Source organism: Aethalodelphis obliquidens, unplaced genomic scaffold (assembly GCF_003676395.1).
Source record: "Aethalodelphis obliquidens isolate GAN/ISIS:26980383/991018 unplaced genomic scaffold, ASM367639v1 scaffold1, whole genome shotgun sequence".
Taxonomy (NCBI): domain Eukaryota; kingdom Metazoa; phylum Chordata; class Mammalia; order Artiodactyla; family Delphinidae; genus Aethalodelphis; species Aethalodelphis obliquidens.
The window spans coordinates 60,023,980-60,050,525 of NW_020837945.1; the positions used below are offsets into that span (position 1 = coordinate 60,023,980).

Here is a 26,546-nt window from a genome sequence, read left to right on the forward strand (position 1 = left end):
TGGAGCCTCCTCAGGCCCACATCTCCCTTACCAATGCAGCTCTCCTGGGTTTACACAGGCCCACCTAGCAATGGTACCACGTACATGTGTGGATTTGGTGGAGGTGGGTACTAGACTGGGGAGGTGATGTAGTTGTTCTGTTTGGATATTCTTTAAAATATACATGAGGAAAAAACATATATATATACATATATGAGCATAATTAATTTTAGTTAAAGGAAAGGTGGTGGCCAATCAACTCAGGGTAATTTAAGGCTTCATCATCCAGCTTGTTGATTATTTATTTTCCTTGTTTCCTTGTCTTTGGTTATTTGATTATTAAGCTCCAGGTCACTAGAAAAATGAAACTCAGAAATGAGTTTGGCCACTAGATAATGAACTTCTACTGAAAAATCTGGTGAAGGGAAAGGTTAAAACAAATGTGGAAAATGAGGTTTTTATTGATAGGTTGTTGGCAGATTTTCTTTACTAGTGCTTCCTTTTTTGCAAACCCTCATTGTAAATTAGAACTATTATATGCTTCCCCTTCCTTTGAGATTGACAATCAAGTACTATAATCTATCTTGGAAATCTTTCTAATGATCCAATGTAAGTGGGTTGTTTCCATAACTGAAATCTCTACATTAATATTTAATATAGCACATGGCAAATTTGCTCTGATGATCCTGTCATTAATTAATACAGTTCATTCTTCCTAGAATAATGCAGCCTCATTATGGGATCATCGTACAAAACTTTTCATTAAGAGTAAAGTTTGAATCTAGGCCATAAGAATCTGAGTAATAGTTAAAGAAAGTTACCAAGGTCTAAAAAAAAGCAAACTGAGAACAAAACAGTGACCAACCCCCCAGTATCTTATAGTTGAGAAGGTTTCTCCACTATCTAAAGATTTTTTTCTTCTTAGAATCAGATTTGTTAATGGAAGAATCTATGGTAAATCAGCCCGTTGAAGACCCTGGAAAACTTAGTGGCCTACGAAGGAGAAGGCGAACAGTCAACAGAACAGCAGAAACAGCTCCTAAACTTTCTTCTCAGTGTTCTTCTGGAGACCTGGGCTTAGATGCCAAAGGGGATATTACAGGTAGCTGTTACCTGGTAAACAGAGATGAAGGTTTTTTTTCCTTATAAGTTTATTTTATATGAAGCCAAATATGCCTCTTGTTTATAAGACACGTCAGTTAGGAGGTCTCCCTTTCTCCTCTCCTTTTCCAATAATGTTTGTCGAACTCTGGTTTCCTTAAAGAAAACCAATATATAAGTATAAAGGAGCAGTTACAAAATGGCAGGCATGTGGCCAGTAGAAGTGTTTTACTGGGCCCACATGGTATTTTAAACCTTGGACATTTTTATATAGAATCTCAGATCTGGCAGCCCTGGACCCATATCCCTTTGTAGCAGCAGGTGGTTGGAGCTTAGTAGTAGCTGCCCCATTTGACCGAGCGTGCACTCTCCCCAGGTCACCAGTCCCCACGACTCTTACCCTATTGCTGGACGCTTTACTCATTAACTTCCTGCCTAGCATTTGTACACATTTGATTTCTACCCTTGAATCTACTACCATGTTTGTATGCTTTTAATCCTTATGTACTATCAGGGCCAGCCCAGCAAAATTGCAGAGATAGAAGGTGACTTTGATTATCTCTACTCTCAATTTTGAAGACGTCTTGCCCCTACTAACTGTTGTTCCCTCCCTCTCAGTGCTATAAAGCTGTCATACCTTCTCATCCTTCTACATTATCAGATCCTTTTCTAAGGTTTACATCTTAGTGTGAATATGTTTTTCTACCATTTCAACTTAATAGCTCTTTAATTTTGGGACTTGGCAACAAAATTTGGGAAACAGAGAACAGGTGAGGATGATTAAAAAAGTTTTTTTTTAAGGAGGGAAACATACGTAAAACTATTTCAAATATTATTTGCAGAGATGGAACTTAGCTAGAGATCATACATGATATATTGAATTGCTTGTTTAATTGTAGAACAAATTGATCTGTAATATAGGCCAAATTTGCAGAACTGATACAGGGTTTCTTTTTGTAGATTTGTTTACTAATACTCAGGATATCAAAAGTCAGAAGAGGGGTGCAGGGAATTCACTGTAAATCACTTTGTCTTTACAAATAATTAAAAAAACTTCTTTTCCAGTACTTTTCAAATGAAATTAAACATTCCTGATTCTAAATCGGCCTTTTTTTGTAATTTGCAGGAAAGAAAAAGGAAATTGAAAGCTATAACACCATCCTTATTGTGGTGATGAGTATTTTGTAAGTATTTGTGTTGAACGCTTAGTTTGCTTGTGTCCTCTCTTATCTTTTAATGGTTTCCAAAAGAATTTGAATGTATTTGTATATTGTTATATAGAAATTATCACAATTTGACCAATTTTGGCCTGCAAAAACAGTAATTTTATATGCTTCAGTCTGATAGTTTTTGAATGATTTTCAGAAGAACTGTTAAATTCGAGGGAATACCAAATACACGTTCAGTAAATGTTTTCGTTTTTTAAAGTAATCTGATTTGTTTCTACCATCATAGATTTTTAGGGAAGTACCATAAATTTAAAGGGAATTTTTTTTTTTTTTTTTTTTTTTGCGGTACACGGGCCTCTCACTGTTGTGGCCTCTCCCGTTGCGGAGCACAGGCTCCGGATGCGCAGGCCCAGCGGCCATGGCTCACGGGCCCAGCCGCTCCGCGGCATGTGGGATCTTCCCAGACCGGGGCACGAACCCGTGTCCCCTGCATCGGCAGGCGGACTCTCAACCACTGCGCCACCAGGGAAGCCCAAGGGGATATTTTTATATGCAGGCTGATGAAATCCCAACAATGCTATTTTATTTACTCTACTTGATTAGACCAGTGGTCCTTACCCTTTACTGTGCATAAGAATCACTTGCTGAAATACAGATTTCCCAGCCCCAGTCCTACAGATCGAGTCAGTGGGTCTTGAGTAGGGATCAGGAATCAGTAGTATTCTAAAACACACGTGCAGGTTATTCTGATGCAAATGATATGAGGATTGTAGGGTGAGAAATACTGGGGCAATTAGTCTGAATCTCAGTGTTCTACTGGAATCTTCTCAGCCAGTCTTATTTAGACTACTGTTTTCTCCATGGCTGTACTTGGATCTTGAGGTAGTCCATCACATTTAATTGAATTAGTTCTGACTGGATGATACACTCTGGGTTTTGGAAAGAAGTTCTTATATCAGCTGTTTTTTCTAATTATAGATTTCAGAACATACAAAATGTTTGTTGTGCCTTTTGAGTTTTATAAAAGGTTTTCATATTCTGCTTCCATTGGTTTGCTGTGACGATTTTGAATAGTAAATATTATCTGTGATCTTTTGTATTACTTTGTAGAAGATTTACAGTCAGATGTTGAAATGTTGATCTATACCCCATTTCAGTGACACAATAATTTCATAGATTTGATTTTCTTGCTACTACCTTAGTTTTCATTCAAGAAAAATCTTCTGGATGGGTAAAAGTGAATATGATGTATTTTTAAGGGCAAGTCAATATTTTAACAGAAAAAATCAGAGAGATATGATGCCACCTATGTATTTGCATGTATGTGTAATGAGATATGTTCATTCACTTGAAATACTATTGTGAGAACCAACAGAGTAAGTTTATTTAGCAGGTAACATTTTATATATGATCCAATTAATGTATGTTTGGGATTTGAAATTTTGTCTAAGTTGAACTAGAAGAAATTTTTGCTGAACGGTGATTTTGTGAATGTGAATTTGTTTTGGCTTCTGCTGAGAATAAGAGGTACATCATGGGGCTTCCCTGGTGGCGCAGTGGTTGAGAGTCCGCCTGCCAATGCAGGGGACGCGGGTTCATGCCCCGGTCCGGGAGGATCCCACATGCCACGGAGCGGCTGGGCCTGTGAGCCATGGCCACTGAGCCTGCGCGTCCGGAGCCTGTGCTCCGCAGCGGGAGAGGCCACAACAGTGAGAGGCCCGTGTACCGCAAAAAAAAAAAAAAAAAAAAGAGGTACATCATGATCTATCTAAGATCAAATCCATATTGATCTTCATTTCCTTTCTGAAGTGCAGTATTATGTATGTGTAATTGCTTAAGACAAAAGCCCCCAAAAATAGATCTTGAAAGCTAACATGGTAGATTTCTCAACCGGTGGTCGCACATCCACACTGGCTGGGATTGCTAGCAGAGAAGAGACGTCAGGGACAATCCCAACCTGCTTGTTTGGGGACTTTATGGTCACTAGTTATCTTCTAAGTGTTCCCTCAACATCCACTGAATACTTACAAATAAGTATTTCATACAATAAAATAGGGGTAATTGATTTAAATAATAATAATTGGAAACTAGTCTGGATAATATACATTTTTGAAGGTGTTGTGTGTCTATTCTGCGCTAGCAACGCTTTAGGTCTGAGTAATAGTGGATTAACCAGGTCTTGCTCTGCCTAGTTTGCTGTTGCTGGTTTTATTGAATGTGACGCTGTTTCTGAAGCTGTCAAAGATAGAGTACGCTGCTCAGTCCTTTTACCGTCTTCACCTCCAGGAAGAGAAATCTGTTAAGTAAGTCTTCTTCCCTCGCAACCTATTATGTCAATAATTCCTTTGCTGCAGGGAACTTAATTCCAATTTTAGAGATTTTGATCTGCCAACTATTCTCTAGTCATAAACTTTTTTGTTTACTTTTTTGTTTTATTTGCAAATTTATAGGGCACTATGATTTCTAGAGATGAAAGCCCAGAAGCTATTCCTTTGATCTTTAAGATGGTATTTTTCTTTCAGTTTAGCCTCTGATATGGTGTCAAGAGCAGAAAATATTCAAAAGAGCAAAGATCAGGCCCATCGCTTAAAAGGAGTACTCCGGGACTCCATCGTGATGCTGGAACAGGTCAGCACCTCTGTGTACCACGTTACTTAGTAGTCATCCCAGTGAATCAGCTGCTCCTCTGGTTGTGAGAGAATATTTACTGTTCCATTATTTGAAGAAATCCCCCTCCTAGAGGCATCTACCCTTGCCAGTTTCTGGATTATACATTTTATAGTCACTGGTACTTTTTGTTTTTAACAAAATGGTAACGTACTGTACTTACCGTTGCATACCCTCTTCTTTCAATTAGTAATATATTTTGAACATGTTTCCCTATCAGCCTGTATACATATACCTCATTCTTTTTATTGGTCCTTCTATATAAAATTTCACGCTCAATATCAGCTTTTTATAGAAGTGGTAGATTGCTCATTATTCTGTTTTATCTATTAACCATGCTCATTATTTTGTTTTTAATCTATTAACCTGCTCATTATTTTGTTTTTATCTATTAACCATGTATCATGGAGATGCTTCCATATCCTCTTTTTTAACAGCTGCATTAGAATTCAACTGTACATATGTGGCATAATTATTTTACCAGTTCTCCACTGAAGAATGAACCTTTAGGTTGTTTTGGTGTTTTGCTATAAGCGTTCTCTCTTGAACATAGTATCATCAATGTGTGCTGCTCGGTTCTATGAACCAAAACTTAGGATTCCCTTTGAAAAATGAGGACTAATACTTCCATTATAATATAATACATGTGTACTTTTCAAAATTGAAAAATAGAGAATAGAAGAGAACCTACTAGCATTCAGACATAATCACTTTTAACATTTTGTTTTATTTGCTTCCATCCTTTTCTTCTATGCATTGGTTTGTTTTTTAGAAGATTCAATTATTGAGCATTTCTTAGAACATCATGTGGGGCACTAAAGGTGCTTCCGCTAGGCACTCTTCAGATGCACAGTGCCTGCAGTTAGTTACTTTCTCCTCCCCTCAGCAAGGAGTAGATCATACTCTCACTTTTCTTCTCATCCTCTCCACTCATTTCCTGCTGACTCTGAACTCATGACCATGCCTCAAGGAGAGAAGAGACCCTCCCTCTCCTTCTATAACCAGATCTACAGACCTTCCCCCGTCGCTGCACCCGTACTGTTCAGCATTCCATTAGAAGCATCGCTCTACCTGTGGGATGCAAGTCCCAGCACGAGTTGGCAGGAGACTCCATCTACCCCTCTAGCTTCCCCATCTTCAGACTCCCTCATTCAGCTGGATCTTTCCATCAGCACCTCCCCTGCTCTCTTATCTCCTACATTAGAAAACCTGCGTCATCCACATCCTTCTCTATCTGCTCATCTATCGCTCTCCTCCCTTTCACCGTCAGGCACTCTCGGAGTTGCCTACTCTGGCTGTCACTATTTTATCGTTTATAACTCCTTCACTTTTTTGAGGTTTTATTTTCACCAAAGTCACTCGTTCACATGAAGAATTAACTTGTTCTACAGGGTTGTTTCAGAAAAATAGCAATCCTGGTATCCTCTTCTCCATTTCTTTCCCAAAGACTACAATCTAACTCTCCTGGTTTATTCTTCTGGTGTTTACCTCCATATTTATAAACCACAAGCATGTGTTGATACTTCTTGATTTTTCAGTTTTAGACGTTATCTTTTGACTTCTCGTTATGGAGACTGGGATTTTGTTTTCTTTCACCTCTTCATGCTCCCATTTCTAAGCCGCCATCCTCCAAAGGAAGTTGTAATTTTGGTTGGATCAGCATTCAGTGTTGGCTTTGTTTTGACTAAGTTTACTGTTCTGAGCTGAGCCATAGAATGAACCGCGGCTACTTTTTCTTACCCCTGAAATTGTCTTCTTATTACAGTTGATTATTTTATTGTATTGTTTATAAGTGTTTCATGCCCTGATGCTCTGTCTCCTCTCATCATCTTCGGTCACCTCAGGTTTTCAATCCATGGAGCCTCTGACGGGCTCCAGGCAGGGCCAGTGGCCCTCTCTGCAGGTGCACAGCTATCATCTTGGGGCTCCTGTTGCCCACCTCCTGTTTCCCATATCCCATGTTTTCTGCTTTCTTGGTTTCCTCCCTCCTTTTAATGGAGCATATCCTCTAGTAGCTTCCTGAGAAAGAGGGTATGGAGGTAAATATTTTAAGACTTCACCTGTCTGAAATTTTTTATTCTGTCCTTCCCCTTTGATCAGTTATTTGGCTGGGGATAGAATTCTAGCTTGGAAATAAGTTTCCTTCAGAACATTGAAGGCATTGCTCCATTGCCTTTTGGCTTCCAGTGTTACTCCTGAGAATTCTGAGGCTGTCAGATTCCTGATCCTTTGTCTGGAAACTGGTGCCCTTTCGTCCTGGGATGTACTGAGCTGTGTGGCTGATGATTTCCTCTCCTCCACCTTCTCTCCCCTGACTTTCTATAGCACCTCTAATCAGGTGTCTGCCTTCTGTTGGACAGGTTGTCTAACCTTACCTTTTCTTTCCAGCTTCCATCCTTTTGCCTTTTTGTTCTACTTCCTCAGAGATTTCCTCAACTTAATCTTCAAATTCTTTTACTGAGTTTTTCAGTTTTTGCTAACAAGTTTTTAATTTCAAAGAGCTGCCATTTCTCTGAATTTTCTTTTTTAATGGCATTGTGAACGTTTTAAATGGCCATAATATCTTCCTCTCTGACCATATTACTGATAATTAAAAACATTTTTTTTTTTCTTCTTGCATACCCACATTCCAGCAAGGTCCTTTCCCCCGTTTTGATTTTTATCCTTAGGGTTAGAGGATTTCTTTAGATGTCTGTAGTCCTTCGCTTTCTGCTTGTATGCATCCAAAGTTCTTATCGTGTGGGTTGGGCTGGTCTACCCTGAACTTCTTGGTAGATCTGGCTGGGCCGTTGGCTAAGAAATCCTGATGTCAGTATCTTTAGGTTTTTTCTCTTGGATTGGTCAGTTTCCACAGAGAAGACTCTTCCAGTCTCCTCCCTGAAGGACTAAGGGGTGGCTGCCAGCATTTTAGGTGAGTGAGAGTAGAGAGATTGAGGAGGGCAGGGCAAAGGGATGATCTCAACGTGCAGTATACACGTTTTTGTATAATCCCCATTTTTGGTATGGTACTGCTGTCTTTAACGATGTATTGGTGTCCTCCTGGCCAGACTGCCAGAGACCCTCTTTTTTTTTTTTTTCGGTACGCGGGCCTCTCACTGTTGTGGCTTCTCCCATTGCGGAGCACAGGCTCCGGAAGTGCAGGCTCAGCGGCCATGGCTCACAGGCCCAGCCGCTCCGCGGCATGTGGGATCCTCCCGGACCGGGGCACGAACCCGTGTCCCCTGCACCGGCAGGTGGACTCTCAACCACTGCGCCACCAGGGAAGCCCAGAGACCCTCTTTTTTATCCTCTCCAGAAAATAGGACTTTAGAAGGACCTTTTTTTTTTTTAACTTTTCATCTTACAGTGCCAGCATTTGACAAAGCTGACCATTCCTTTCTTGAAATATATCTAATCTTCCCTGCTTTGGAACCATGGAAAAAAACACAGCTTTATTGTGATATAATTCACATAACATAAAATTCACCTTTTAAAGAATTTTTAGTGTAATTCACAGGCTTGTCCCACCATCGCCACTATCTAATTCCAGAGCATTTTATCGTCCCCCAAAGAAGCCCTGTACCCATGAGCAGTCATTCCCATCCCTCACTCTCTCAGCTCCTGGAGATCACTAATCTACTTTCTATTTCTATGGGTTTGCCTGTTCTGGACATTTCATATAAATGGAATCATATAATATACGGTCTTTCATGCCTGGCTTCCACTTAGCATAATGTAAAACTGCTTTTTGCTGGTTAAAACCATCTCCGCTTCCTGAGCTCGTCCCCTCCCAATGCAGGCTTTTGCGTTAGATTCTCTTCCCTTCTCCTTCACTGCCCTCTAGGTAATCTTAGCTGCTCCCCAAACTTGGAATACCACATGCGCCAATGGCTCCCAAAGCATGTCTCTCACCCTGACCTCTTCCCTGAGTCCAGACTCACACAGCCACTTGCTGACTTGGCGTCTTTACCTCGAGGCTAACAGGCCTCCCGAACTGATCATGTCCAAAACAGAATTAAGTTTTCATCTTGAGTCAAACCTAGTTCTCCTCTAGTTGACCTAATTTCAAAAAATGATACTACTATCCTCCAGTTGTTCAAGTGAAAATCTTCATACAGTGTGTAAGTATATATTTATCTGTGTAATTATTCATTTTAGTTCTGAGTCTCTCACTAGTCTGTAAGCTCCATGAAGGCAGGGACAGTGCCTATTTGGTTCACCATTGTATACCCAGTACTTAGCACAGTGCCCAGCATTTAACAGGTAAGCAAAAAATATTTGTTGAATGAATGAATGAATACAAAAAAGAAATAATTTTTTGTTTTGTTTTGTTTGTTTGTTTTTTTATACTGCAGGTTCTTATTAGTCATCAATTTTATACACATCAGTGTATACATGTCAATCCCAATCGCCCAATTCAGCACACCACCATCCCCACCCCACCGCAGTTTTCCCCCCTTGGTGTCCATATGTAAGACATAATTCTTGCTCTCAAGTTGTCTACAATTTTATTAGAGATGTCAGATGTCCATGTGTATTGTTAAAGACTGTAAAGAAAAAGTACAAAATTAAGCATCAAAGTAAGTAGTAAAGCTTTAGGAGTTTAGAGGCAGGATGATTAGGGAAAACTGCATGGAAACAGTGAGACGGGTAAGTTTTAGATAGGTGAAGATGAACATGAGCATAATAGCAAGCAAAGGCCTTGAGTGGAACTTGAGTTGCTTAGGGGATGGTGGGGAGACCACTGTAGCTTCAGAAACCATTTCAGTAAACAAGCCCTTCACTTTGGATCATTTGATGAATAGACTTATTGGGGGGTAAAGCACACAGTAATACGTTGTAGGAAGAAGTGCAACACTACAGCAAATGAAAAGAACGCTAGCAGTCACACTGACAGATAACCGAAGGAATCGGGTGTTTTATAGTTAGTCTTTTATTTGGGCATCAGTATAGACAGAATTTTATTAAATGCAAACTTTTGGCGTACAAATAATCAGAAAAATTTAAACAATCTGATTTTGAAAATTTTCTTTGCAGTTGAAGAGCTCACTCATTATGCTTCAGAGAACCTTTGATCTACTAAATAAGAACAAGACAGGCATGGCTGTCCAAAGCTAGTGATCTTAAGGACCAAAATTATAGAGATATGTGGAACCAAAAGAAAACGTCTTGAAGAAAACTAGAGGGTGAAGGATTTGAATTGTCATAGGAACATTTCCATATTTTCTCATTATTTGTACTTCTAATATTAACATTCTTTTGAATAACATTTATTGGAGAATTAGTCTCTGACGGCCTTAGGAATCCATCCTTTCATTTCTTATACATAATTCTAAGCTGTGAATTTCTCCAGTGAAGCATGAAATATATTGTGGATTTGAATTTCTGTGATACAAAAAGAAAATGAGACATTCTGAACTGAGTGGTATGGCCTCATTTTCACAGTGAAGTTTGAAGTTTGACACTTTATCTGTTAGTACAGAATCAGTATGTGTCCAATAGGCTGCTTTCACAGTTGAGATACATTCAAGAGGATAAAGAAGACAATATAAGAAGAAATCTCTAAATCATTACTAACTTTGAAGGATCAGTTTTCAGGCATCTATTATAACATTTATAGATTCTTGTACTATAAATATTATCAATACAATGTCTTCATTTATTTAGCGTGTAAATTCAGTAGTCAAACGTTTTGAATCTGCATGTTGATGATGATTATCTGAAAGGTTCTTCAGCCATGTGGTATCTTTATGAAAGAAATAGGTGTTTCTTCAGGTGGCTCTCAGAGGTGAGATTATCTTGCTCTTCATACATTATATGGCAGAAGAGTCAATTTTGGAAAAGGAAACATGTAGGATACCATCTCTCAAAACGAAGAACCATGCTCTGAGTTTTAAAGACTAGAAGATTATGTTAAAATCTGGGCATGTTAGTGACAGATCAAATGAATACTTGAACTAAGCTTGGCTTCAGCTTAGCAGACTTTCATGGTGGAAATGAGCCATCTGGTTGAAAATATTATAATTTGTGGACTACTTTTCAGTAGCCACGTATGGCTTCATTTACTCATTCACATGTGTGGCTTTAGTCAGTCAGTTGTAAGCCAGACACAAACTTTAGCTCTTTAAGAAAGACTTTGGGGGGCATTTTCTCCCAATATAAGTGCACTGACAAGTTGTAAATCAGACATGAGCTTTGGCTCTTCATTAAAAGTTTTTAGGCGTATGTGTCTCAATACAAGTGATGTCTGTGGAACAAGAGAAGGACAGTGCAGAATAATTTGTATATATTCTTACTGCTTGAATAACAATTGCCTTTAGTTAGATGTCTCTTCTTTGCCCAGTCACCCAAGCCACATGGGATTGCTAAAGTCATTTTCGAGATGCCCATAGAGAATGAAATTATTGACTGGATTAGAGGAAAAACGGGTTTCTCTGGGTGAATCTCAACTAACCTACCTTGGGATACCAGTGTACCTACCTGGAGGTTTTTCGATAAGGATTTATGATGTGTCTGACTGAGCAAAAGTGACTGGATTGTAAACTTGAAACCTTGTTCTCTGTTAATTTCACAAAAATGGTCACTGACAAGCTGAGTATTTTTGTGATATTTCTTTAAAACCTGTACTTCATAAAATACCTCAAAGAAAGTTACCAAAGTTAAGTTGCTTTGTAAATTACAACTAGATATGTATGCATTCAATTAATTGTATTTGAGCCTATGTAAATTGAATATCAATAAAACCCCAAATCTCTGCGTTGTTTTCCTTCTTTTTCGGTCAAACCCTCCCCAAACTAGAAAGCCTGTTTCTGTGAAAACGTATATATGGGCCTACACCCTTTAAAAAAAATTTTGTGCAAAAGTGAAACCCAGAGAGGACTCTCATCTTAGGGCAGTTTCGTTTCAAATATGCAGCTTTCTGGAGCAAGAGTACTAGATAGGCCTGCTGGTCTCATGAAGAGACTGCTGGCCAGAAACCATGAAAATGAACAAGTTGGATAATTAACAGATCAGGGACAGTGACCTGGGCCTTTAAGAGAAGGTTAGCGAATTTGGGGGCGGTACGTCGGTAACATTTTGCCGTGGAGATCTCCCCCAACGCCTGTTGCTGGCGTCTGAATGAAGACCTGCCGACCGACGGGTCTCATGTATTTAGGAAACTCTCAGGGCTCCAGGTTTCCCGTATTTCCGCCTTCGCCGACCCCCCCCCCCCCCCGCCACCCCGCAGGCTCGGGAGGCTGCCCCCACGCGCCGCCCGCTGGCACCCGCGGGTCCGGGCGGGGTCCGGGCGGCCGCCTCTGGGGCGGGGCGGGGCGGAGGTGCGGATCAGCCCGGCGCCTAACCTGGACCCGCTGCAGGAGCCCGGCCTTCGCTCCTCCGCTCCCCGGGGCGCCAGGGCCGCGGGCCGGGGGAGGGGCCTCGCCGGAGGGCTCCGCACGTGCGGGCGGGGGATGCCCGGCGACGGGGGCGGGGCACCCGGAAGCTCGCGGACTTGCCGCGCTCTGCCGGGCCGGCCGTGGGGCGGCGGGGGACACGGCGGGAGTTGGTTGGGGGCACCGCGGGAGGCGGGCGCACCGCCCCAGTGGCGGCCCGCTGTGGTCACAGGTGGGCGGCGGCGGAGAGGGCGCGGCGGAGAACGGAGCCGGGGTCCCTGAGACTCCAGCCATCGCGTCGGGAGCCCCGTGGAGCAGAGATCGGCAGACGCGTCCGCGCCTCGGGAGGAGCCGACCCTTCTCTCCGCCTCGGCCTCTTTGACTGCAGCCGCACCTCGGCCCGGGAGCGCAGGTAACTTCCCTCCCAAGGTCATTCTTCGGGCTGGGCGGTGTTCTCGGCCCACCCACGTCCTCACGATTGGCCGGGGTGGGAGAGGCGCGCCCACCTCGCGGCGGAGAAGTGGGTCTGGACGGCGACCCTGAGCGCTGCCCGGGCGCCGGGTGGCCTCTCCGGAGCCGGGTAGTCGGCCCCAGCGGATACATGCTTTGTCTCCTCCCGCAGCTCCGAGGGTGTTTCCACCCTCACCCTGGCTTCGGGCGGGGACAGCGCGGCCCTCCCCAGCCCGCACCCGCAGGTGAGTGCAGCCACCCGTGCCCCGGCTGTCCCGGGCCGCGTAGTAGGCTGTCGTCATGGGAACGGCTAGCGCCCAGGCGGCGCCTGTCCTGGATGGGGACCTGGCCGTGAAGGCGCTTGGAGCCCTTAGAGCCCTAGAGCTTTGTGTCTGGCCACGCCGAGCCAGTAAAGCCTGATGAAAAGGGGACCACCTCCCCTTCTTCTCATTTTTGATTTCTCAGGCGTTGGTGGTTAATCAGGTATAGGCTTGGATGTGCTTACAAGATGTGAGTTGTGTTCTTTCCACTTTACTTCCTGAGGGCTTCTTATGCCTCATGGTGACAGGTGGAAATCATGACCAAGAAGGGCAGTATGAAGCCAGGAAAGAAAAACAAAGCGGAAGAACCTGAACTGGAGCCCCTGTGCTGCTGCGAGTACCTAGATCGAAATGGGGAAAAGAACCACGTGGCTGCTTGTTTGTGTGATTGCCAAGATCTGGATGAAGGGTGTGATAGGTAAGAGCTGTGTGTTTCTAGATGCTGATCCCTCCGGCCCTTTTGAGAACTACCATGTATACTTTCAGCTTAGCCATCCAGAACACTAGAATTTGCTCTTCATTCTGTTTCCACTTATCTCCAACTGAAAGTTGTCTTTTATGTCAAGTGTGAGGACTTTATAAAGATGAATTATTACTCAGTAGTGCACAACTGTCTGTTCAGCTCAGTTTACTAGGACATTATTATTTCTCATTTAAAGGGAGGAGATGACAGAGAGAACAGGCAGGTAAAGGGATAGTAGGCAAGTTAAACGCATTAAAAAAAATAAAATGCAGGCCAGGAGAATCTGTAAGTTTAAAATGAACACATTAGTACCAGAAAGTTCCTACAATTCTCAGTGGTCTCAGCATTCAGAGACTGACATCTTGGGACTGGATTGCACTTGGCCACACAGGGCCTTGAGGGTTGAAAAATCATTTTTCTGCTCTTGGAATCGGTTTCACCCCTCGTTTCTGGGGAGGAAATCCAGCCAGAAGGCATGTGCCTCCCCTGGACTGGCTGTTTTCAGCATGAGCAGCAACACAGTCCTGATTGATGCTATTGTATTTGGCTTTTATTTTCACCATTATCCCAAGTGATGGAAATTAACTATCCAAAGAGATGATTTCTAATATCACTGAAAAAATTTTGTGCCAAACCGTAATAACCTGGTTTTTATCTATTTTCTAAATAATTATATATTTAAGAATTATCACATGGAAAGCATAATGTGGGGAGAACACAGATGGTGGAAACTTGCTTTTCCCATCAATAATTCCTTCTGGTTAAAAAAAGTCATTGCAGTGGCACATTGCTGATTTGGTATGCTGCTTGGTATGTTCATCTCGCCATGAGAAGCGTTCTTGGGGACTACTGTAGTCTAGTATCCCATAATCCCTTTGTAATTCTTCCTTGACAGTGTCAATAGTCTCTTACAGGTGTCTTTAAATGTAGGTTCTTTAGTCTTAGTCTAAAATCCATACTGAGAAAGTAGAACACTTTGGACTAATGAATGGAGAAATGATGCCTTTTCTGTAACCTCCATCACTCAAGACCACAACTCTTCCATTGGCCTTCTAACTCTTCCTCCCTCCCAGCCCTTGAGACCTGGGCTGTCCCTGAGTTTTCTTCTCTCCAGACCCTTCTGGATGAGATGGGCTCCCAGGATTTCTACAGACCCGCTGCTCTGTATGCCTCCCATATAGTTAGTTCCCATTCACTTCCAAGTCTAGCCCTATTTTTTAAAATTCTAAATTTTTTTTTTAATTCTAAATTTCTAAAACCAATGTTATCCTTCCTTAAACTGCTCCTTTCCATAATAGCCTAATATGCAAAAAAAGTCAACAATACTACCTGTCCACCAAGCTCAGTCATTTGACTTGTACTAGTTTGACCTCCACGCTTCCTTATGCAGCCCCCTGCCCTATTGAACTGGTTTACTCCCCCGGCCCAGGACAGGTTTTGTGCTGCACATGCATCTCTCCACTGGAACGCCTTCTTGCCTTCCTCTCCACCCACAGGAATACTAGCCAGCTGTCAAGGTGGAGCACAAATCCCTTTTTTCCCACAAAGACCCCTGTGATGACTCCACCCAGACGTGTGTCCTCTCCTCTGAGCACACCTTACCGTGTTTGACTGTAATAGTTCATTGGGTGATTTTGCTACTTTGTCACTTACCTAATATTTCTTGGATTCCCATGTTGTCTTCACAACTAGATGGTGAATTTTTTGGAGATTTTTATGGCTCTACGCCCACCCCAGTCTGAACAGGACTTATGTGGAATACGTGTGTATTCCTGTGTATTTGTTTCCTGGAGAAATAGTTCTGTTAAATATCTAAACCTTTTGTCATTCGTATTAAGAAATTATACATGAATCTGAAGAGCTCGTGTTTAATAGTAAGGAAGTAGAATGCTTGGTCTTTGGCATCTTTTATCATTTATCCTGCTGTCTGGCCTACAGTGTTGAGTGGTTTTTCATTCAACAAACACGTCAGAGGTGTCTTCTCTGTGCTCTCTCTGAACAGATGGATCACGTGTAAGTCCGTGCAGCCCGAGACCTACGAAAGGATCATGGATACGATCTCTGACCGCCTCCGGATTCCTTGGCTTAGGGGAGCCAGGAAAGTTAACATTAGCCTCCTTCCCCCACTCTTCCTGCTGCCTGTCTTCCTGCGAGTGGCTTCGTGGCATTTCCTCCTGGGGGTGGTGGTTTTGACCTCCCTCCCTGTGCTGGCTCTGTGGTACTACTACCTCACTCACAGAAGGAAAGAACAGACTCTGTTTTTCCTGAGCCTCGGACTGTTCTCTCTGGGCTACATGTACTACGTGTTCCTGCAGGAGGTCGTCCCCAGGGGGCGTGTAGGGCCCACTCAGCTGGCTCTGCTTACCTGCGGGTTACTTCTCATACTCTTAGCCTTGTGCCGAGCCAAGAAGGATCCAGGCTACCTCAGAAACCCAGCAAACGATGACAGATCTCTAAGCGGCAGCCACACCGAATACCTGAACAGAACAGGGCCGGAGAAGCCCAAAGGGTTCCCCGGCGCAGACCCAGCGGGCGGTCTCAACAACCGCGGGCCCAAGGATGAGCCTAAGGGCTGCCCCAGGACGTTGGCTGGAAGCCCCGCCACGGGGAAGGAGGACTGGTGCGCCAAGTGCCGGCTGGTGCGGCCAGCCCGGGCCTGGCACTGCCGGATCTGCGGCGTCTGTGTGAGGAGGATGGATCATCACTGCGTCTGGTATGTTGGAAAAATCTGGAGGCTTGCGGAGGGTGCATTCACGTGAGACTCTCTAGCCGGGTTTGCTCTTCCTTTGGGCCATCCTCAAATTTCCTTCCCAGCTTTACACCTTGGAGATATTTGTGGGCTGTTATGATGTTCCCACTTAGTCATCAGTTTTTTGAGCTTCACAAATTTAGTTCTTTTCAGTCATTTCCTGAAGGTGTTTTTTTTTTTTCCCCCCGCTTTCTCTTTTGAGCTGCCCCTCATCTTCTCCTTTCTAAGAGAGAAGTATCTACAGTTGAATGACTTTTTAAAAAAGAATGTATCAGACGTAGTATAGGCACATCCCCCTGTGCTCACAGAGCTCAAGAAAGTGTTCCTGTACTTTGAGGTGACTCTTATCCTCTGACCATGTATCCATCATCATTTTGATGCTACCAGTGATTTCTAGTTGATATTATTGACTTAAGGCCCTGCCAGATAACTCCCTATTTGGTTAGTGGTGCAGAAATGGGCTTTTTGGGTACCTCTTTGCTGGCCAATGACAATCGAGGACACCTGAGGACACCCGTAACATGTGCGGTGCAACTTTTAAAGAAAATGTTGCAGCTTTACTGAATAAATCTTAAACTAAAGGAGCGTGATTAATTCAGATATGAATGCTGTAAGTAGCATGTTTGCAACTTGTTCTTCAGGCAGTCATGGTCAGTGAATTATGCCTTTTATCTAGGCTTCTGATCATGTCACACTCTCCCCCTCAGAAGGGGACAGGGTGAGGGTGCAGACAGCCCTGGAGGACACAGGAGCAGACCTTAAGTTCAAGGCTCATGAACAGGGACAGCTCTTTTCTGGGGCTTTGTCTTTAGGAGTAAGCAGGTATTTTCATTTTTAGGTTTTCCTCTTCTCTGTCTTCATCATTTATTATCGTGCATACCTGGGTATGTGCGTGCGTGTGTGCAGGGTGGTGGCCCATTTACAAGCGCTGGTTTGCAGAGGTCCTGACAGCCTCGCCTGTGAGATCTCGGCCTGCTGGAGCATCCCGGCGTGCCTGTCATCCTGCCCTGCAAACGGCCATGACATGGAACTCTGTACCTGACAAGTAGTCTGCATACTATTGAGTTCTCTACCCCACACTGTGCTTCTAACCTCTTGGGATCTTTTATTAATATGTGTATGTAATACATGTTTTCCCACATTGTATAATACTTCTGATTTAGCATTTTTAAGTTTTTATAACTCTGATACCATCCTATCCTTATGGTGGTGATTACAGTGTTAACTCTCTTAACATTGGGTAACAGACTTGGGTAACAGACTTCACTTATTAATACCTAGAAAGATTTGTTAGCCAGGTTCTGCTTTTTGACTTAGTCTTGTCCTTAAGCTAATGATATGATTTCACCTTGCAAAGAGCGGAGAATATAAGACGACATCTCTCAGCAGACAAGTTTTTAATTCCCTAAAACTGAAAAACAAGAGAACTTATTTTTTATTAACTGAAATTCACACTATCTCTGTTTTAAAAGCTTTCTTGTTTATCGAGCTATTAGAGAACGTTTAAAAACATGTTTGTTTTCTCCCCCTCTGTGCTGTTTGGAGGATAAATAGCTGTGTCGGAGAATCAAATCATCAAGCATTTATGCTTGCCCTTCTGGTCTTCCTCCTCACCTCGGTGTACGGGGTAACGCTGACCTTGGACACCATTTGTACGGATAGAAGTGTCTTCACAGCTCTCTTCTATTGCCCTGGAGTTTATGCAAATTACAGGTGAGACATGGATACCCCATACGGGGCCCCGCGGAAGCGGGAGTGGATTTGCAGTGAATGTACGGGGCTGTGATTCACTGCTAGGTTAGGGGGTCTCACCCAAAACACAGGACAGGTTCTGGGGATGCTGGGTATCCCTGAAATTGCCAACACACAGTTGTGCAGTGGATACGTGCATTTTTCTGGGTGATGTCACAAGGAACGTTGACCTTAAAAAGTGAGGAACCAGTGCTCTACAAGTAGGACTAGGCTTACTCAGGGACTCCAGAGTCAAACGACCACTAGCATGTCCAAGGTAGCGACAGTGAAACTGAAATGATAACTAAAGTAGCAGTCTCTGGGTATAGATGTGGTCTCTTTTGTCGCTCGTTATTGGGGAAATTCTCACTTTATTGCTGTTTTCTGGTGCTTTGTAGCCCAGTCTTAATTTACCGCTTCTGACCCTTTCGTGAAATGCTTACAATCTCTGTAACCTTTCTTTTCTATTTAACCTCCATTGATTTTTTCCTGTTCTACTTTTTTTTTTTTTTTTTTTTTTTTAAATCACCACTCATGATTACTGTGGTATCTAGGTCAGAATTTCCTTCAGTGTTTTTAGGTTGGGGCCCATTTATACAGTGTGATGATCTCCGTGCTGTAGCAGAAGCGGGAACTTTTTAGTTTTGGCCCAATCCCCTGCCCACCCTGTCCCCGAAAGCTCTGCTTGAGGACATTTATCACAACCCACTAAGAATAGTAGTCACTGAAGGATTTCACAACCTATGAAGACTCTCAACACAGAGAAGACAGGAACTTAACCTGCGGAGGAGGGCCCATCTGTTCTAATGCCCACGAATGTCTAGCTCCGCAGTGGCGAGGGGGAGATCTGTCCACAGACTGGTACAGACAAGGGCCCACACAGGGGTGCTATGTGGACAAAGCAGGGAGTGTCTTGAAAACAAAGAGCGAGAAGAAAGCCGAGGCCCTTGGGGGTTGTTGTGTCTGTATGTTGGTAAGCATGAGTTTTCTAGGCTTTCTGTGGGCCCCGTAAATGAGATGAGGAACACAGTCCTGCTGCTGTGTTCTCAGTGCTATGGACCCACGATTCATGTCTCCTCACTGGGCCTCAGTTTTCCTCATCTTTGTGGCGATTTAATCATCCCTGAGGTCGCTTTCAGCTTAACAGATGAAGATTCTGAATGAATTTCCCTCTAACTCACGTGCAGATGTTTGAATATAATCACTTGGCAGACGTTAATCGGCAGCCTCTCCTCACAGCCTTATTAATGAGCTGGAAGCAGCTTTCTTGTCCTGTGTGACCCTGTTTGGTTTTGGAAAGCGGGATTTGAAATGTGACAGTGCTCCTGGCGCTCCTTCAGGGCTGCTGGTGCTGGGAGCTGTCCTCTTACCTGTGCTCGTCGGCCTTGTACGGAAAAGAACGGGGATGAGCAACCTTAGCACTGCTGCTCGGTCCCACCCACAGCTCCCTTGAGGACGTTTACAGCAATCTCACGGCGCCTCCGTTTTCTTCTGCGTTAAGAACAATTTAGGAGTTATTCATGCAACAAACAGATCTTGACTGCGGTTGTGTCAGACACTGTTGGCTGTGTGGGGGACACGAAACACACAAAACAGTCCCTGCTGTTCTAGTATCACATCCTAGAAAAGGAGGCACCAGTAATTATAAGAACATGTTAAGAGTCATAAGTGAAGCAGGTTATTTATTGGCACTCCGAGGAGAGAAAAGTATCTTCCAAGTGGGGTAATCAGGGAAGGGGCCAGCGTCCTTAGGAGTAAGTACTACGTGTGTAAAATGTTACCATGGGGAGAGCTCTCTGAATGTGCAGCGTTGGCCGCCCTGACCTGCCTTTTCCTGCTCCCAGCTCAGCTCTGTGCTTCACCTGCGTGTGGTACTCTGTGATCATCATGGGGGGCATGGCCTACATCTTCCTGATCCAGCTGATAAACATCAGCTACAACGTGACGGAGAGGGAAGTGCAGCAGGCCCTTCGACAGAAGACGGGGCGCCGGCTGCTCTGCGGGCTCATCGTGGACACAGGCCAGTACAATCGGGGCTTCCTGCGGAACTGGCACCAGTTCTCCACCCTGGGCACGCACCCCTTCCACCACCCTGCTGAGGACATAGTATGAAGTGCCTTCTGTACGGCTCCAGGGGCGGGAGGGCGTCTCCTCCCTCTGCTCCCTTGCATCCTACACTTCGGTACGCGTGGAATGCTTGCGTTTATCCCTGGTTTCTTAAAGGCGTTATAGGGCCATGCTCAGGTTTAGGCACTGGACTGGGAAGAAATGAATTTTTCTGACTTCACCATTTAAGGGATTTTTATATCAAAGCAGTAAAAGTAGAGCCATTCCTTTCCAGTCACCTTATTAACTAACTCAGTCACCAGAAGTTGAAAAGGATGTGGATTGCTAATGCAGAAATTGATAGAAGCAATTGCCACCCATTAGTATGGGAGAAAGAGCTTTGGATTAGGGTAGTTTCTAGTCCCTCTTTCAACTCCTAATAGCCATGCGACCCTCGGTCAGGTCACTTCCCTGAGTCTCAGGTTCATTTGTCAAGTGGGGTACTGATGCTGCCCTGGCTACCTCACAGAGCGGTTGTGCGGGGGGACACGGGAGGGTCACGAGAGGGATGCGGTATGTGGAAAGCACTGAAAAACAACGAAAAACTAAAGCACCAGAGAGGTGTGAATTATTATTAGGAGACTCCTAAGACTGGAAAAAATATTTCAGGTCAGAATATTGAAGCCAGTCCATTTTCAGCATTTCAGAGTGAAAAAACGATCCCCAAATACCATATGGTACGGTTATGGGGATTTCTCTTTCTGAAGTATTAGACATTAACTACTCAAACAGGGTAGAAGACGACCAAATGGATTTACGCTGTCATCTGATCTTGAAAGTTGATGATAATTACGAGCCTAATTATTGCTAGTGTAATGCACAGTGGTCATGAGTTTAGGTGATGAGTTCTTACATTGGTCTTATTTCTTATGGATTTATTCTGTTTGGATTTACTCTAAGTAACTCCAGTAGGCATCAGTGTTTTTTTCCTCTTCCCACGTGTTGCCTGGTCAGGTGCTAGCACACTTGTGACAACGGCTGGACGAGAACAGACACTCCTATCGGGAAGATTTTACTCTCTTTGTGGGTAGGGTGGCTGGTTAATGTCAAGAGCTTGACTTTTTTGTTGATATAAGTAATTCAGGCACTGTCAGTAATAGCACCAAGTTGCAAAAACCAGTATTCTGGCGTTCCGATTATTCTGGCATGAGCTCTTTGAGGGGCTGATTGACGTCTTCCCACTTAACTTGCACATTACTTCTCATTCACCTTTCCCAAGATAAAAGTATCTCACTAGGAGAGAAGAAACAGGGTATATGTGGTTTCCACTAATTAATAGATTACTGTTCTTCCCTGGCTCTTCCTAAATTGTTTCTTTAATCCTACCTCAAAACGGAAAACGTGTAAAGGATTAAATATTTAGCGATTCTCGCATAGAATTAAGATGAGGCAACTTAACATGGGGAAAAATACCCTCTTGAAATACTTGGTTTTGTACCTGTACTTTTTTTTGGAACCCCAAAGAATTCATGAGCCCTTAAATTTGTTTTGGCTAATAGCTTAACATAGGGAAAATACTGCCAGCTTTTTCAGTCAGTCCTTCTGTGCATGCTGCTGTAGCAAGAGGTTTATAAAGGTCGAGAAGAAATATTGCTACTTCTACAGCATTGCCACCCTCTGCAGCTGGGACCGTCCCTGGTCCTGCCATTAATCGAGGCTGTCTTTAAGACAGGCACCACATTTTTATACAGGCTTGTCGTTGCTCTCCCTAGAGATGGATTGTTTACTGAACGATAGGCTCCGTATTCCACTAGGATGAGCCAAAGAGCAAGTCTGGGGTTGTTAGCAGAGTCTGTGGTGTGTACAGTGGTACCCTGTCCCTGGTCCAGAATCAAGCATTTGTTTGCAATGAACATTGGAGGTGATGTAACGAATTCCTCTTTGTGTGGGTTGGAGGTGAGAGAGAGAGAGAGTAATGATGTCAAGGACAGCACATGTGGCCAGAAATCTCTGCTTGTAGTCTCTTGAATGCCAGATGTATAGCCAACTCTGATTGTCTAGCGATTGATAATATAATTCATAGAAATGTTAATATAGTCAGTAATCTTGGCCTCTTGCCAAATCTTTAACCACAATCAAAATATGATGCGCTGAAGCTGAGGCGTACCCTAAAGACCAGGGTCATCTGGGAGAGTAAGGAATGACCATCATCCTTGTAACAGTGCACCCCTACCAGGGTTACCTGGATGGGGCAACTCACTGTTTCCCTCACTCAGATAAGAACTCCTTGTATATTATTCTGGCTGATTGGAATTCAGGTGCTTCTTTGAAGTTGAGAACTTCATGGTTGGCAGTTTACAGAAGAAAGCTCAACCCTTTGGAAAGCTCTGTGGTTCTGCGGAGGTAAAAGCCTACTGAAGTATTTGCACCAAGGCGCTATATATGTGAGCAGTTTCTGTGCACTCTGGGATATCCTTGGTCTCTACTCCTGGACTTTCAACCCTTTTTAGGGTCTGGAGCTATTTGAGGGATTTCGTCCTTTTAAAGGACAAGGCCTCTGGGAACAAATGAGTCCCAGGCGCAAGTGGTGGCGGCGGCTGGGAGGATTGCCCTGCGGACCTGTAACCGCAGTTTCTTGGCCGTAGGAGCAGGCCCGCCCTGACGTATTTCAAATAAGTGCGTCCCCCCCTTTCACCCCACATCCTCAGTTTCTGTTAAACATACTGGATGTGGAGTTGAGTAAATGATCTGCTGTAGTCTGACCACTTACATTACTGTCATGCCACTGTACACTCTTCCCGGGGGAGAGAAATGGGTCCACTTGAAAGATGTGAGGGAGTTGAGAATCAGGATTGCACGAAGGGAGAAAATCCTTCGGTATTTAGAAATGTTTCTTACGCTACCCAAAGAGTACTTTGTGATTATAGCTGGGCACACCTAAGGTGAACTGACCCCTGACAGCGGCCCTTTGGTGGGCTCCTCTGATGCTGCCGAATCAGGCCTGCAGCGTGTTCTGGGGACGCTGGGCTGCTCCTCTCACGTCAGCCACCTGCGTGTCTGTTTTTAGGATCCTGTAACTCTTTGCTCTCCAAGTACTGGTGGTCTCCTTTGGTGAATGAAGTAAATGTTGTCTTCCACCGTACCATCTGCCTAGCAGAAAGACTGCTACAAACTTTCTCTTATGCAACAGTCCTTGGTACTTCTAAAATTTTTAGCAAGAGAAAATTTTCTATAATAGAATCTTCCACTGCCAGAAAACACAATGCTGGTAAGGTTCTCTGTAATAGTGACCATCTGCTTAATAGACTGTTTCCTTTGGGTAGGACATTAGCTTTTTATTATAAAACGCAACTAAGCAAAAATATGATATCTAGAAGCACAGTTTTAACCAGGATGTTTGAAAATTAAGGTTCTGTGAGGTTTAAGCGTCCCGGTCAGCAGGTTTATATGACTTCATTTTTAGCTATATTTTGGTACCCTGCATTTTAAAAAGGAGCAGTTCCTCAAACAAGCAATTGATGATAGAGACTTTTGCGTGAGGCACCTGTTTGGAATCTGGTTTTCTCATCAGCAGCTTGACAAGTATGCCATTCTGTATTACACATCGCCAAGATGATGCAGGGGGAGAACGAGAGCCATGCTTAACTGATCGCTGAATAAAATGCGGTATGCTCTTGTGGATGTTTGTTGTGATTAATATAAATGTTTTGCAAAATCAGCTACATTTAATCCTGTTTCTAATGGACAGTTATCCCCACTTCAGTTGGCACTAAGGGTTTCACTGTAGTATCAGCAGCAGGCCAGAGACTGAATGGTTTAGTGGAGACACATTCCTTAGAGGTTGTGACCGTTTCCGAGATGGGCTTGTGACGCTCCTAGCTAGCCTTCCCGATGGCACCATTATCTTCTAGAAAACTCATACTTTAAAAGCAAACCTTTAAAAGCAGAGCTAGTCTATTCCAGTTATCGATGCAACTAAAATCCTCTACTTCTTCACATGGCGCCCCTGACAAGATGCCGGGTTACAGAGCTCAGCTTGTCGCGATCCTGTGGTCTAGGGTGATTGGCCGGTTGGAGTTGTTGGGGCCTCTGAGCCTTTTCGTCTGATTACGTTTCTGGGTCTGATGTTAGACTAGAGGAAACCCAGGAAAATTTATTTAATATTAAATTTAACGTAACTGATTCAGCAACGTTAAAGGGGACTTGTGAAGCCAACACTGGACGCTGCGGGCTAAACGTTTTGCACTGTTTTTATACTTGTATTCATATCCTCTTATCACCTCAGACTCAGACACAAGGCCTTTTAAGTGGAGATTTTAAAAATTACCGCCATTTATGTAAAATAACGTACTGTGACCAAGTTGTTTAAATGGAAAATAAAGTGCTTTCTTTAAGGAAAATCGTTGTTGTTTCTTGGTGTGTCTCCTGAACTCTTTCGCTTTAAGAAAAGCGTGCATTAGACCTGGGCTGCCTCTTTGGCTACCTAGATGTCCCCATCCTGTGGACTTAAACCGTCCCTAGCCGTAAACTATTCTTTTCCTTGTGGTTACTTTTCTGGTTTTGTAGGCCAGGGATACTGCTTATTTGGGCATTTTGTCAGCAGTAACACTTTAAATCATATCTTTAAGAGAGCGCAGCAAGAAACGTTAGGTCATTTACTAAGTCACTTACTAAGGAGGTCATTTTCTAAGTTATTTCCCGGTGTCTCTTTAGAAGGTTCTATAAGTAGATTAAAAAGTCCTCGCTGGCCCAATGAGAATATGGGCTGCTGAAGACTCCATCTCTAATTGATGCTTGAGGTGAAATAAAGCTTAAGAGAGGAAACTTAAGCTTTATGGGATTTATTTAGGCCCCTGGCAGGTTTACTTGAGGTAGTCACCCTTCCTTATCTACTGGCTTGGCATTAAAATAAAATTGATATTTTATTTCTGGGGGCTGATACCGGCCAATATTCTATAACTGTGCTATTGATAAGTAAAGACAGATAGTGATTTAGATGAGAAGAGGTTAACTGTGAGTTACTTCTAGCCGCATTTCTTTAGTGGCCATTAGTCTTAAAAAGAGTTTTTAGATATGACTTCATAATCATATTAAAGGAAAAGATGAGTGGGAACAGGGACATTGTGGAAGAAATAAAGTTCAATATGGTATGTTTGGTCATATCTGAGTAAATCATAATACATTTTCTATAGAAGAAGGATATGTGATTTTGCAGGTGGTGTAGCTAGATATCCCTTCTAGGAAGTAAGAGACAATAACAGAATTTACTGAACGACACACAGTTTTATTTTACCAACTCAAAGTTTCAGCTTATCAAATAATAGTAGTTACCTCAGGGCTGCAAGGGACTGTCTCGTTTTACTGTGTGCATTTACTGCCTGAATTTGTTGTAATGAGCATGTGTTTTGTAACGAAAACTTTTTTTCTAGCAGGCAACTCTCTCAGACAATTCACAGGAGTGTCTTGTCAGTCTTTATATTCTTTAGCATCTTAAACATTAAAACATTCTTTGAATTCAAGATAAGGACCTTGATACACAGAGCAAACTGAGCTGAGGACCGGAAGACTGCTCGAGTGTGTTATGTAGAAGTTGCAGTTGGGAGCACAAGCAGACACTTGAACAAATTGCTGGACTGCCTTTGATAGAGCCTTTAGCTTTTGGACTTCCCTTCATGCTTAGCAAAGTGCACTGAGGAGAAGTATCTCTGGTGCTCCGGATTCTCTGGAATCAGGATACACTGCTACCCTTTGCAGCAGCTGCCTAGGATGCCTTTTGATCCACAGTTTTCCATCAGGTGGGCAAAAGGACAGGGTCTGGCAGGATGCCTGTTGCTGATGCTAAGGTACCAGATGACTGGCCCTCCTTTTCTAAGTGCCCACTACTTTTGATTTCTATTTAATTAAAGTTACATTTGTCAACAGTTCACATTAAGCTATAAGGACATATTTTTCTTCACAGTCTCAGGCAAGCAAACACTTGTCCTTTTTAAAGTTTATGATCCTAAAAATACATAGGGTACATCTGAACAGCAGAGCTCTAGACTGTTCCTTTGGATGATCCTGCTGTGATAAATGCGTTAGTGGACTGATTAGCAACCTAGGAGATATCAAAGAAGGGAATACAAATTCACAAAATAATTTCGTTGATCCAAGAAGTACGTGACAGAACATAAATCAGATATATGCGCGCCTATGTGGGTGGGTGGAGATCACACACACACACACACACACACGGACTGATGGAGATTCCCATTGCAAGCACTGCACTGGGCTGTGGCCACTGGCACACCAAGGACTCCTTACCCACGGGCCGAGCATCTGATTGCTGTACACCTGAGTCACAGCGGTGTGAGCATCTGGAAGTCTGGAAGAATTTCAGCTACCTTCCTACGGAGCTGCTCTCGCCTTTCTTCTTTTCCTCTTTCCTCTTTCGTAAATTTTGCAAACTTCTTCCATGTCTGAAATGTGATCCAGAGAATCCTCCTTTAAGAATAAAAAGGAAAACAGTGAAATACGATG

The 26,546-nt window shown here is 43.3% G+C and overlaps 3 protein-coding genes across 10 annotated transcripts in view; 2 read left to right on the forward strand and 1 right to left on the reverse strand.

Annotated features, from left to right (window-relative positions):
* The window catches only part of GRAMD1C (GRAM domain containing 1C), an 81,806-nt gene extending 70,155 nt beyond the window's left edge, over positions 1 to 11,651 (forward strand). For both annotated transcript variants that reach the window (XM_027105058.1, XM_027105067.1), the window contains 5 exons: positions 905 to 1,081; positions 2,207 to 2,264; positions 4,442 to 4,552; positions 4,772 to 4,877; positions 9,933 to 11,651. In XM_027105058.1, coding sequence (XP_026960859.1) covers positions 905 to 1,081; positions 2,207 to 2,264; positions 4,442 to 4,552; positions 4,772 to 4,877; positions 9,933 to 10,013 — 533 coding nt within the window. In that variant the 3' untranslated portion in view covers positions 10,014 to 11,651. The remainder of the gene's footprint in view (positions 1 to 904; positions 1,082 to 2,206; positions 2,265 to 4,441; positions 4,553 to 4,771; positions 4,878 to 9,932) is intronic.
* Positions 11,652 to 11,701: 50 nt separating this feature from the next.
* Positions 11,702 to 24,427, forward strand: ZDHHC23 (zDHHC palmitoyltransferase 23). Of its 6 annotated transcripts, none has more exons than XM_027105112.1 (6): positions 11,702 to 12,680; positions 12,891 to 12,963; positions 13,262 to 13,456; positions 15,440 to 16,214; positions 17,796 to 17,963; positions 19,826 to 24,427. In XM_027105112.1, the coding sequence occupies exons 3-6, from the start codon at positions 13,390 to 13,392 to the stop codon at positions 20,091 to 20,093; spliced, it is 1,278 nt and encodes a 425-aa protein (XP_026960913.1). In that variant the 5' UTR covers positions 11,702 to 12,680; positions 12,891 to 12,963; positions 13,262 to 13,389; the 3' UTR covers positions 20,094 to 24,427. The 6 variants fall into 6 exon arrangements, with proteins under 6 accessions (XP_026960913.1, XP_026960895.1, XP_026960889.1 ...); XM_027105094.1 differs by having other exon boundaries at positions 11,703 to 12,680; positions 13,287 to 13,456; positions 15,504 to 16,214; XM_027105088.1 differs by having other exon boundaries at positions 11,704 to 12,680; positions 15,504 to 16,214.
* An 868-nt stretch (positions 24,428 to 25,295) lies between these two features.
* The window catches only part of CCDC191 (coiled-coil domain containing 191), a 101,275-nt gene continuing 100,024 nt past the window's right edge, over positions 25,296 to 26,546 (reverse strand). For both annotated transcript variants that reach the window (XM_027105015.1, XM_027105034.1), the window contains one exon: positions 25,296 to 26,510. In XM_027105015.1, the coding sequence (XP_026960816.1) occupies positions 26,366 to 26,510 (145 nt within the window). In that variant the 3' untranslated portion in view covers positions 25,296 to 26,365. The remainder of the gene's footprint in view (positions 26,511 to 26,546) is intronic.

Bases quoted from the DNA above. Each gene is read 5' to 3' on its own strand.
- ZDHHC23 (XM_027105094.1), top strand. From the start codon at position 13,296: ATGACCAAGAAGGGCAGTATGAAGCCAGGAAAGAAAAACAAAGCGGAA. The intron at 13,457-15,503 runs GTAAGAGCTGTG...CTCTCTGAACAG, and splicing joins CTGGATGAAGGGTGTGATAG to ATGGATCACGTGTAAGTCCG. The intron at 16,215-17,795 runs GTATGTTGGAAA...TGCTGTTTGGAG, and splicing joins ATGGATCATCACTGCGTCTG to GATAAATAGCTGTGTCGGAG.